The sequence below is a fragment of the Eumetopias jubatus genome, unplaced genomic scaffold, assembly GCF_037043125.1.
Source record: "Eumetopias jubatus isolate StellerSeaLion01/CBP00866 unplaced genomic scaffold, mEumJub1_p1.0 scaffold_10, whole genome shotgun sequence".
Taxonomy (NCBI): domain Eukaryota; kingdom Metazoa; phylum Chordata; class Mammalia; order Carnivora; family Otariidae; genus Eumetopias; species Eumetopias jubatus.
The window spans coordinates 21011801-21023422 of NW_028274816.1; the positions used below are offsets into that span (position 1 = coordinate 21011801).

Genomic DNA, 11622 nt, shown 5'->3' on the forward strand with positions numbered 1-11622 from the left:
AACTCTGTGCCCAGCGCTCCCATACGGTCGTTTCCAAGTCAGCACTGATCCTGATCTGACTGGGTTTTCCTCCTCCGGGGCCTGGGTGGCAAAGAAGAATGCACCCGGACCGCCCTAAATGGTCTCCCGAGTCCCCTTCCTGGCTGGCTGGCAGCATGGAGGGATGGAGTTGCAGGAATAATGAGTTCCCAGGCTAGGCAGTGGCATCTCATCCCAAATGGCGACAAGGGTGGCTGGAGGGCCTGGTTTGTCCGCGGGCAACGAGAGCTGGGTGCGCGCGAGGGACAGGAGGCCAGCAGCCGTTGGGGCACGCCGCTGGTTCCCAGGGTATAGCCTGCCGGCGGCGGCAACCTCAAAACGGCAGGGCCAGCCAGGCCCCGGGGCCCACCAGGACCCCCACCGGGAGCATGCAACAGCAGCAGCGTCCCACACGCCCAGGGGCTGCCGCAGCTCCGGGGACACCCTCACGCTCAGCTCCCGCACGCCCACGGGCTGCCGCAGCACCGGGGACACCCTCACGCTCAGGGCCGTCTGCGCAACCCAGGAACTTAGCATCCAGTGCGCCGCAAGGTGCAACCTCAAGGACACCCACCCAGGAGCCCAAGAGCGAAGTGGAGAAGGCCGCCATCCAAAAGCGTGCTGAAGGACGGGCCCTAGTCCCGCTCCAATTCAGGGACAGCTTCAAGCATTTTTTCTTCTCGCCCACCGGAGTGTTGAAGATCTTCAGGCTGGTGAGCAGAGAGAGCTGGTGATGCGGGCTGGGTGCGGCCTCGGGGAGTGAGTCCCAGGGGGCGCCAACTCCCAAAAGCTTCCCTACTTCCCTACTTCCCTTTGCCAGCCCGTTTGTTCTGCCTCATCTTTCCTCCCTTCTCACCTTGCCCCTCCCCACACTCAACCGTTATTACTAAACCAGCACTGTTTTTCCTGTCTTACTTTGTATTTCTCAGGTTTTCCCTCACAAAGGGAATTAGGGAAGCAGTGAAGAGCAGAAATGTATAAATTAGCAAACAAAAATAATTGAATTGACCAAAATTGATAAACCAATGGCTAGTATAATAGGGTGAAAAAAGGGTGAAAAGAGAACATATATTTAAAGTTAGACACCAGACAGGGAAAATGATCACAAAGGATGAAGAAACTGAGGATCCCCAAGAGTACTTTACAAAACAAATAAACCTAACTGAAAGAAATAGTTTATTTTCTAGGAAAATATAATTACGAAAACTAACCCCAGAATAGCGAAAAACCTAACCAGACCAATGTAAACACAGAAGAAAATGAGAACTAATCAAATGAGTATCTTTCAAAAATATATCAGGGCCAGACTTTTTTACACATTAACTCTTTCAAACTTTCATGGGATGTAATTCTAATACTATTGAAACTTTTTCAAAGAATGGAGAAAGAAGAAGCCCTTCTGAATTATTTTTTCAAAGTAGTATATATAACACTGATATCAAAACCTGACCAAGTCAGAAAAAGAAAATAGAAATCTCACTTGTATCAAAGCAACAAGTATTAATATATTAGCAGAAAATATTCAGTACTTTTTAAAAAATACACCATGATGATGCAATATTAGGACTCTATTAAAATAACCAACAATATAGGTAAAAGGAGAACAAATTTGGAGACTATATCAAATAAGGAAAAGAACACATTTGACAAAATTCAACATTCATCTCTGCAAAAAAAAGAGATCCATAAAATAGAAATATATAGATATTTTATCGACATTATAAAAATAAACCCAAAAGTCAGCATCATATATAATTAAGCATCAGAAGTATTCCCATTAAATGAGGAAGAAAGAGGATGCCCTCATCAATACCGTTATTCAGTGTTTTTCTAGAACTCCTAATCATCACAATTAGGAAAAATAAATAACAGTTGAAAAGATGAGGCAAAATATCATTTTTTCAGCTGATATCACTGCCTAAAAAACTCAAAATCAACTGCGAACAAAGATAATTTCTACTAACTCAGTAGAAATGAACAAACAAGCATTTAAAATAGAAGAAAATATTTCTCTTTACAACAGCAATCAAAATGGTAAATTATCTAAGATTAAATGAAATAAATTTGAAAGACCTATATCAAGAAAACTCAAAAAACTCAGAGATATTTCAAAACTACTAAAAATAACTGGAAAGATATACTTTGTTCTTGAATAGTAAAAGTAAATGTTTTAATCTTTCCAAATTAGAAGCTAAATGAAATCCCAGTGAAAATACCAACAGGCTTAGCCTGGGGAACTTGACCAAGACAAACATGGGAGACACAAACAGTCTGAGGATGAGCACTGAAAGGGGGACTAGGTCAGACAATAACATAAAATAAATTGCCTATAATTGCAAAAGTACTAGAAAAGAAATCAGCACCTCAATGGAAGAGGATAGTCTCAAAAGAGACCCAAATATACCTGGGAATTTAGTACATGATAAAGTCTGGATTTCAGATGAGCGGGGAAAATACTGGTGTTTCCCAATAAATGATGTTGGGATAATCAGCACTGTTTAGAAAGAAAGAAAACCGGAGCTCCACCTCTTTCTATCAAAATCAGTATATATTTACTCTACTTATATATACTTCTTTCCAGTATGAAATAAACACTGTGAACAGTAGTTACTTTTCAGGAGATAGACTAGTGTTGGGTTGAGGGAGAAGAAAGAGACTGGAGTTATTTTTCATTCTTCTCTACTTAATGTACACTTTTATTATTTCCATGTATTTCATTTCTTGGAAATATGAGAAATTTTACAAATAAAATGTCTGTACAAAACAATACAGACAAGTGCAATATAATCAGATTTACATTCTAACAGTTTATGGGTTTGCTTTGTTTTTTACTAGCCCATGTGCATTAAAATAAATCCTGTTTCTTTTATTGCAGGGTCTTCTCATAGGAGCATTAGTTTGTTTTGTCATTGCCAAAGCCAATGAGCCGTTTATAGCCATCACAGTTCTGGAAACCTGCATCGTTCTTTTTTTTATTCTAATATATATGCTAACCCTTCAGCACTTGCTGGTTAATTTAGATTGGCCCTTACTTGTAAGTGTTTATTTTCATAATTCAAATATAAGCTTTGCCCTCGATCCCAGAGTAAAGTCTCTCCTCAAGTGAAAGCAAAAGAGCTATCTCTCTGGACAAGAACATAATTGAGCTGTGACAGGGTGTTGCCCTAGTCCCAGGGGAGAAACTAGCCTAACACCTAGAAAGATTCCTTGGACACTTCTGTCCATAGCACAACCAACACACACACCTGCTTTCATCTCACTATGGCACTGAACACATGGTACTTTGCAGCTTGTCCTAAAGAAAATTTCAATTAGTATATTCAGTAGGTAAACACACTTCTCATCCATTGCTTGTAAAACAGCACATGCTTCTACTTTTCAAACAGCAGCTACTCTAACATTATAAACATTTCCTCCCCTGCATAAAGCAAGAGTTGGCATGGCAAAGTTGTAGAAAATTGTCACCCACACTCTGAAAGATTGCAGGAGTCAATCTTTTCATGGGTATTAAGGGTCCATACTCCCAAAGAGGTGCCACATGGTGGAGTACTCAAGAAAAGACATTGCATTGCCTTCTTTAGTAGCTTTTTCCAGAACTTCATATTCTTTACCAACTGAAAAATTCCTGAAGCTAATCCCTCAGGTCTCAGATAAATCCTATTTATTGTGGAGCCTGAGGTTCTGCATCCTTGCAGACTGGAGAACTACTGTTCTGTCCAGATACAGACATGGACCCACTTCCTGGCCCTGGCACCTTCCTAGCTGTGTGAACTTTAGCCTCAGTTTCCCCATCTAGGAAATTCAGCAAAGGAAAAGGGTGATAATAACTACCTCATAGGGTTCCTGCAACATTTAAATGTGTTTAAAGCAAACAGCACAATGCTCAGCACAAAGCAAAAGCTAACATTCACTTACAAAGTGTCCATCGGACCCCATAAAGTAGTTAGATGGCTTTTACCATTTTATCTTGCACTGTGAACAATCCTAACTCAGAGGTCAGGCCTCTCCCACATCCCACTTCCTTATAGTACCTTTTTCTAACCTTAACGTAGGATTGGTTGCTATTGAGCTAAAACGCAAAATACATTCTTGAAGTGTGTGAGGGATTTTCGAAAAAAGCTGCGAGCTCTCTCTATCCCACAGAGTGCAGAGCAACAGGAAGCAGACAGAGCAAAATATGAGCAACTCTAATTGGACATATGGGAGACCCTCTTAGTTATGGAGAGCTATAATCATAGAGAGGTTTCTGAGGGGAAACTAAAATCTCTGTCCGTGGAGGTTTTCAAGAAGGGAAGGTAAATGAACCGTTCTGAGCACACAGTATGTGCCAGGTACTTTTTCATACGTGTTACCTTATTTAATCCTCACAACCACCCAGTGAGGTTATAATTTAGCAGATGAGAAGACTTGATGAAAGAGATGAAGTTGCTCATGGCCATAGGCAGTTACTTGGAAACTCAGGCCTGGCTCTAGCCCAAACCCCTTCCAGACTTTTTGCCCTATTGCCTTATGATGGTTTCTCTGTCTCCATCCTCCCTTCATTGTTATCCTCCTCGGAGTCTCTAAATGTGTTGTTCTCTGTATCTTCTCCTGTCTCCTTGTGGTTTCCTTAAAATATGGAGCTAGAGGGGAACAGATTATCCTGGAGGGCGGGTACAGGTCCTTAGGGCAGGTGACTGAGGGCACCACAGCACAAAGGTCAGCTGTGGAGGACTAGAGCCCTCTGAGGAAAGGTCCACTGCTAACAAGCTGGAGGGCTGGATGGAGCCTCAAGGCACCATGCTTTGACGTGTAGGGTCCGGGGAGAATATCTAGGAAGTGTCTCAGACAAAGGCAAGAACTGGGGGCTCCTAAGAATGAACCAGAAAGGTCCTATGAGAGGAACTGTTCTCACAGTGGTCACAGACAGCTCAGGCCAACTTTTGTAGAATTGCAGGCCTTCGGTCAACTCTGATAAAGCCAGGCCCCCTTTTGCTACCTCTATCCTTGGGTCAGAGCATTCTCTTTCCTTTGGATGACTATGGGAGCCCCGAAGCGTGATTCACATGGACATGCCTGCTGAGCTCCCAGGAGCTCCATAGTTGGGAAACTATGAAGGTTGCTCAGTTAGTCTGAGGCACAACTGACTAGCAGCACATATAACCAAGCAGCCACATACTAACCAACACAGTTGGTCAGATGGTGTGTGATCTAATGGACTTGGAAGGTTTTTTAAAAGACCCATCAAAAAAGGATCCAAAACTGTGTTCTCCTATCCCGTCCCTTCCTTTCTAGTCTTCTCTTCCAGATTCCGTAAGGTGAAGGACGTGCACATATGAGATTGTTCAGAAGGGTAGTTCCACCGGATAGTAACAGGAAGGCCTTGGCAGGGGAGGCAATGTGCTGGGTTAGGGAGAGTTTGGGTGCCTAGGAGAGGGCTGCTTGTCACTTCAGAGAGTAGGTGGACTTGGAGATGTGTTGGCATCATGCTGCAGAAGTCCCCTGGGACCCAGTGGAACTGGGGAAAGCCAGAGAACACAGACTGTCCCTGTTTTAGGGCTCTGTACAGGCTCGAGGACCCACCCACACACTGGAGGCATCCAGCATGCACAGTCCCTCTCTCCTGGCAAGATGGTTTGGTGCCCCCAAGGTAGATCATTAGGGTAAGTAGTACCGATTTTAAGTGGCGGTTTCCTTAAAGGCTCCCAGGAGTATAGAGTACCTTATTCCTCTATTCCCATTCTTGTCTGGCAAGGGGCTAATGATGAAAACTCCCAGCAGGGAAATAGAAAGTTTGATAAATCAGGGCTTCAGATGCTCAGCAGAGAGCTGAGCCTCACGTACAGACCTGCTGAGATCTATGGACTCGGGATCATATTTTGGCAAGGCCTCCTTCTCTGGGGAGATGATGGAGCCTGGACTGGGGGATCCATACTCCAGTCTCAAGTGCATCTTCTTGCTTCTGTGAAGACTATGCCAGTGACTCTGATGCCCATGAGTCCACCTCTCAGCCAGCCCTTGACTTGGTGTCATGGGCCTGCATCACATCTAGTGAGGATACAGCTTTCCTTACCCCACCCATGGTGGGGTCACTGTCTTCATTTTTAGACTTCATCATCGATTTTACCCGTGAATCTAGTGTCATCTGTCAACATACCCAAGGAAAGTATGAATTGTAATTATCTTCTGAATAGCCCATATTTTTAACACTTCTACATTATAAAAAATATTATCGAATATGGTCAGAGAAAGAGCTCTGATCAAGCAGATGTTTTTGCCAATAGAAAGCAATTTAAAAAAAGAACATAATAAACATTTTAAACAAAAACTCTACAGAAGTGATGATTCCAAAACTACCAGCAATATCTTTACATTTATAAAGAGGAAGTGTCAGCTTTAGAATGTCCCCCTTCATATAAGGTTAATGAAAAACCACAGTTCTGGTCATCTCTGATCAGGTTATGTCACATGTTTGGAGAACTCCAGGCACAAATGGAATCAGTGGGAGTTGCAGCTAGCTGAATACTATATAATGTTTATTATATATAAATTCTTGTTACAAATACCACATTTTGTGAAACAAATTGTAAATGTTCAAATTTTTTTCTAATATTCAGTGATTTTTAAAAATAAGCATTCACCATTAAAGCATCTTTTTCTTTCCCAGTTAAAATTCTACACAATTTTATCTCAGCAATTTGGGTGCTTTATGGAAAAATAACAGTCAAGTAACAAATCCATCTCTCATTTTAGTCAGAGGAGGTTACCTGAGTCAATAGGGTATTTAGTCAAGGGGGAAAGAAAAAGATGGTAAGTAAAGATGGCACGTGACAAGGCTCAGCTGCAATTTTACTCCATCAGGAAGAAAATCTCTCTCTCTTGCTCCCTCTCCCTCTCCCTCTCTCTCTCTCTGCCAACGATGAGGCCAACAACAATGATGTGTCTAAGGCGAAAGGTCGGGGTGGGGGGTGTATTACAGAGAAGGCCTCTGGACACTCAAGTCAGGCTGCAGAGGGTCCTAGCCACTTACTGGCTGAGCAACCCCAAGCTGTTGCTTAGCCATCTGTAAATTGAGGATAAGGATAATTTGTTGTGAGAATCAAATGAGATTAACACCCTGGCACAGTATGTGACACACGGGAAGTGCTCAAGAAGTGTGATCTGTGAGAGAATGTGAGATGTAAGGCAAACATGAACTCCAGAGGACAGTTCAGGAGAGCCCTTCCTTGTGAGCAAGGGCCAGAGTAAATTATAGTAAGGACAGAGTAAACGAACATCTAGTATTCCAGTGAGGGGATGGAAATATGACAGGGAGTGAACGACGGGCTAGCGAAGCCTAGTCTACAGTTGATTTATTAGTCTTATCATTGGCTTTCCTCTAAATTCTCAACCACCTATGGCCACAGCTAGTTAATTTTTGTTTTAAAAAGTTTACATCCTATTTCTTAGTTGTAAGAGTCCTTGTTCACACTTTTTTACTATCTTGGTTTACATGACCCTAAAGGACTAAGCTTCTTGCAAAACTGTACACCGCTGCACCTGCCCTACTGTGGGCAGACTTTTCATTCAGCCCACAGAACCCAGCTGGATCTCACTTCTAACCCGCAGCAGCCCTGCTCCTTTCCCCCCAGTGTTACCCACCAGGTGTCCAAATAATTAGTGCCCCTCCCTGAGGCAAGTCACATTCCGTGATAGGGACGGGACTCCTTGCTCAGCAATCTCGATGGGAGAACACCTGAAGTCTGCAGAAAGTTCACCGACTGTGTACATTTTGAAGGCAGGTATCACAAGTCCACATTTTGATGCACTCATGACCCACTCGATGCCAGGCACTTATCTGGTATTTTCAGATTCATTATACCATTTAATCCTCAGATCAACCCAGTGAATCCCAATCACTATCCCCATATTTAAAATGAACATGTTGACACAGAGGATGATAAAACATGCCCCGGGTCACACATCTAGGAATTGGCAGGCCAGAAGAGTTCATCAACAAAATACACTCCCACTGTACATGTCCCATACCACTTTGACCCTCCGTGACCCATTATCCACAGAAAATGCCCAAGATGGATGCTGCACTTCCAACCTGGGGGGATGATGGGAGGCAACAGTGAGAGGAGTTCTGACTCCCCTCCTTGGCAGATACCCAATCTTAGGCAATTTAATAAACCTCTCTAAGCCTCTGCTTTGTCCTCTTAAAACAGGGATCATAACAATACTGACTCTGGAGGGTGTTTGTGAGGGTTAAATAAAATAATGACTGGGAAATACTGAGCACACTGAAGAGCTCTATCAGAGCCATTATAATTCTGCACACTGGGTGGCAGGGCTCCTTGCTAGATTTGGGGAGGTGCACCAGACAGGCTGACGCTACCAAGTCAAGACATCAAGACTAAGGACTTAAAATATTCCAATTAGATATCCAGGCCATATCATGGTTCTATCACCCTGAGCTTTTGACCCTCCCCACACTGGGGCCATGGACACACTGAGTATCCACTTTTCCATTATTGCTCTATTACCAAAGCCCAGCCTCTGCTTATCCTCAGGAGTGGCCCCCTCTACTCATCCTCGCCCTTTATTTAGCACACAAAGCTGCAGTTTGGGCTAGCAGTTAAAGAACTCAGTACTGGAATCCAGAAGAAAGGACAAAGGCAGCCCACAGATGCTAGGGCAGACTCAATTCCAGCCATTTCTTAGGAAAGAACAAAAGTCAACAGCACAGGCATTCACTCTAGAATACCAGGCCTGCTCCTCAGGTGGGTTCCTGCCTCCCTGGGATATGTGAACCTACAGAATAAATAAGACCCAACTAACTTCCAGAGAATTGGCTCTACCTGCAGATTTGGGAATGCAATTAAATTAGTAAAGTGCTAATCTAAAATTTAATGTTTATATTAAAAAATATGGAACAGAATGCAGAATTTGCATTAATTTAAAATAATAGGATTTTTAAAAAATCATAATTTATAGAGGTCCAATTCGGGTAGGACCCCATGCCTCTAGGTGTTTTTCATGCTCACTTTCTTATGCCCTTTAAGGAGAATATAATGGGAAAGTTGTCAGCTTTTTTTTTTTTTAATGGCACTCTTTAATGAAATTAAACCCATTTCCGCTGACAAAGTCCTATCCAGGACCTTAAAATCATATAAACTCATGTCTTGGAAGATGCAAGAATTTTGCTGCTAATGGTTCCTCTTAATATTAATCAAAGGGAAAGTTTTAAAAAGACATCCATCCTTAGATGGGTAATTGACCAATTTAAATATTTTATGAAATCACATTTTCACATAAAGTTGACAGTTTTCAATTCTGTATTACAGGATCTTGTCAACAGTTTTATTACAGCTGTGTTCCTTTTAATAGTTGCCATCTTGGCGATGCAAGAAATGGAAAGAAGGCACTTATTCTACGTTGGAGGGGTAAGTCGAAACCTTCGTGAGCCCCTTTAAGATTAGTATTTCAGGGGTACCTGGGTGGCTCAGTCAGTTAAAGGTCCAACTCTTGGTTTCGGGTCAAGTTGTGATCTCAGGGTCATGGGATCAAGCCCCTCATCGGTCTCAGTGCTTGGCGCAGAGTCGGCTTGAGATTCTCTTCCTCTCCCTCTGTCCCTCCCACTTGCTCTCACTCTCTCTCAAATAAATAAGTAAATCTTTTTTTAAAAAAATCAGTATTTCAAAACTCTTTGCAAAGGGAAACTAGCAGACCATCATTAAGATGTAAAGTTGCATAAGCTCTAAACTCGTGAAAATCTTCATTCTAATACTCATTCTCCAAATAGGTACAAACTCCCCTTTCGAGAAACGTACACACTATTTTTTGAAATGTTGCAACAAGGTGTTCTTGTCTATAGATAGGACTTTGAGTCTTCTGGACTAGAGATTTATATTTTAAAAGCACATGAATAGGAAAAAAAAAAAGTACATTGTCCAAAGTGAATGGCCCAGAAGGAAGGAAGGAAGGAAGGAAGCTCCCAGCATGTGCCACACACATGGCCAGGCATGTTTTGACTTAATTTTTACAATTCTCATTTTTACAGATATGAGAACTGAGGTTAAATACTTTGCCCTGGCTCACAAGCCTGGGACAAGCTGGGACTCAAATCCGCGTCATATGAAGAGCACAAGAAATGGCAGATTAAATGCTTTGAAGATGGAGGGTGGGAAGCGGGGTGGTGAGACTTTGGTTCAAGAAGTTAAGCAATGCGAACAAAAATATATCCAGAAAAAAAAAAAAAAAGCTTGACTTCTTTGAATTCATTCCATAATCAGTAAATATTTGCCAATCCCATTGGATTGTGCCAGACCCAGGCTTAGTGTTGGGGATAGAGTCCCTTATCCCTGTAGGAGCCCACAGATTAGCTGGGGCAAGACCTACCTAGGGAAAGTTCATTCAAGCATCCAGGGATTAAGTGACGATGAAGAGAAACATCCAGAGCCGGCAGGATATGGGAGGCACCTAGATTCTTGGGTGCTATGCGCTGCTGGTCCCCATCTGCTAACTCAGACACCAAGCCTTCTCCTACCTGCCAGGGGCTCCCACCATCTGGACCCCATCAATTCTTACTTGGATGACAGGAGCCCCCACCACACCCCACTGGTGTCCCTGCCTCCTCCAGTCCTTTTCACCTCATGGCTTACTGCAAGTGGGCTTTCTGACTCTGGCACCTGATCTCTCCTCTCAATAAAATCCCCAATTCTGCACTTCCTAGCCTCAACTCTGCCCCCTCCCTCACCAGCTCCAGAGGTCTCAGCCACACCACACTCCTCAGAGACCCCTGTCCACGATCTGAAGTTCTCTTCCTCCCAGCTGGTCCCCTTGGGAACTCCTTCCTGCCCTTTTCAAACAAAGCCCAGGAGTCCTTTCTACTGAAGGGCCTTCTCAGGACCTCATACCTATCTGGAGCCTCCTACAGCCAATACTCTTCTCTGGTCCTTTCCTGGTGCCTCAGGCATCAGGCAAGGTCATTACTGACAGCAAAACCCACCATTTCCAAAATCCCTTGCCCTGCGAATCGCAGAATGTGCCACAGCTGTCAGCTAGGCAGACACCAAATAGGCAGTGCTGGGTCAGAGGGGGATAAGCGGCCACCTGCAGCCCCCTGCCCCCTGGGATGGGATAGGGAAGACAGGTTGCTGCTGAGCTGCAGAATAACCCGGGCTTTCCTTCCCGTATCTTGTGTCTGACAGACCCAGTGTCTCACAGCGGCAGTCGTGTGTATCCTGGATGGGATTATGGTCACCAAGAAGATAAGGGATAAAATGAGAAGAATTCTGGGACTCGAATATGAAAGCAGTTCCTCCCTGCTCCTGGAGCCCAAGAAGTCAGGACCCACGCTGGCGCCCGGGAAAGCGGGCACGCCGGGATCCTCCAAACCACCCACGCCGGCAGCCTCAAAAGCTCCCGTGGCGGCACCCGCGAAGGCACCTGCGAAAGCACCCACACAGGCCCCCACGTCGGATGCCTGGCGCACCTCCACCCAGGGATCCTCGAAGGCATCCTCACCGGCATCCTAGCTGCCACCCTCGCGGACAGGAGCGTCTGTGCCTCGTCCCTCCCGCTAATCCCTCCACTGAGCTTGCATGCTGTCACCTGTCCGGCCCACACGCGATCATAAAA

General features: G+C 44.1%; 2 protein-coding genes across 15 annotated transcripts in view; one reads left to right on the forward strand and one right to left on the reverse strand.

Moving 5' to 3' along the window:
* TK2 (thymidine kinase 2) overlaps window positions 1-11622 on the reverse strand; it is a 97178-nt gene that overhangs the window by 52676 nt on the left and 32880 nt on the right. The gene's annotated exons all lie outside the window — the stretch shown is intronic.
* On the forward strand, window positions 408-11519 carry LOC114203740 (uncharacterized). The gene is made up of 4 exons (XM_028097062.2): window positions 408-731; window positions 2894-3052; window positions 9327-9425; window positions 11193-11519. The coding sequence occupies exons 1-4, from the start codon at window positions 408-410 to the stop codon at window positions 11517-11519; spliced, it is 909 nt and encodes a 302-aa protein (XP_027952863.2).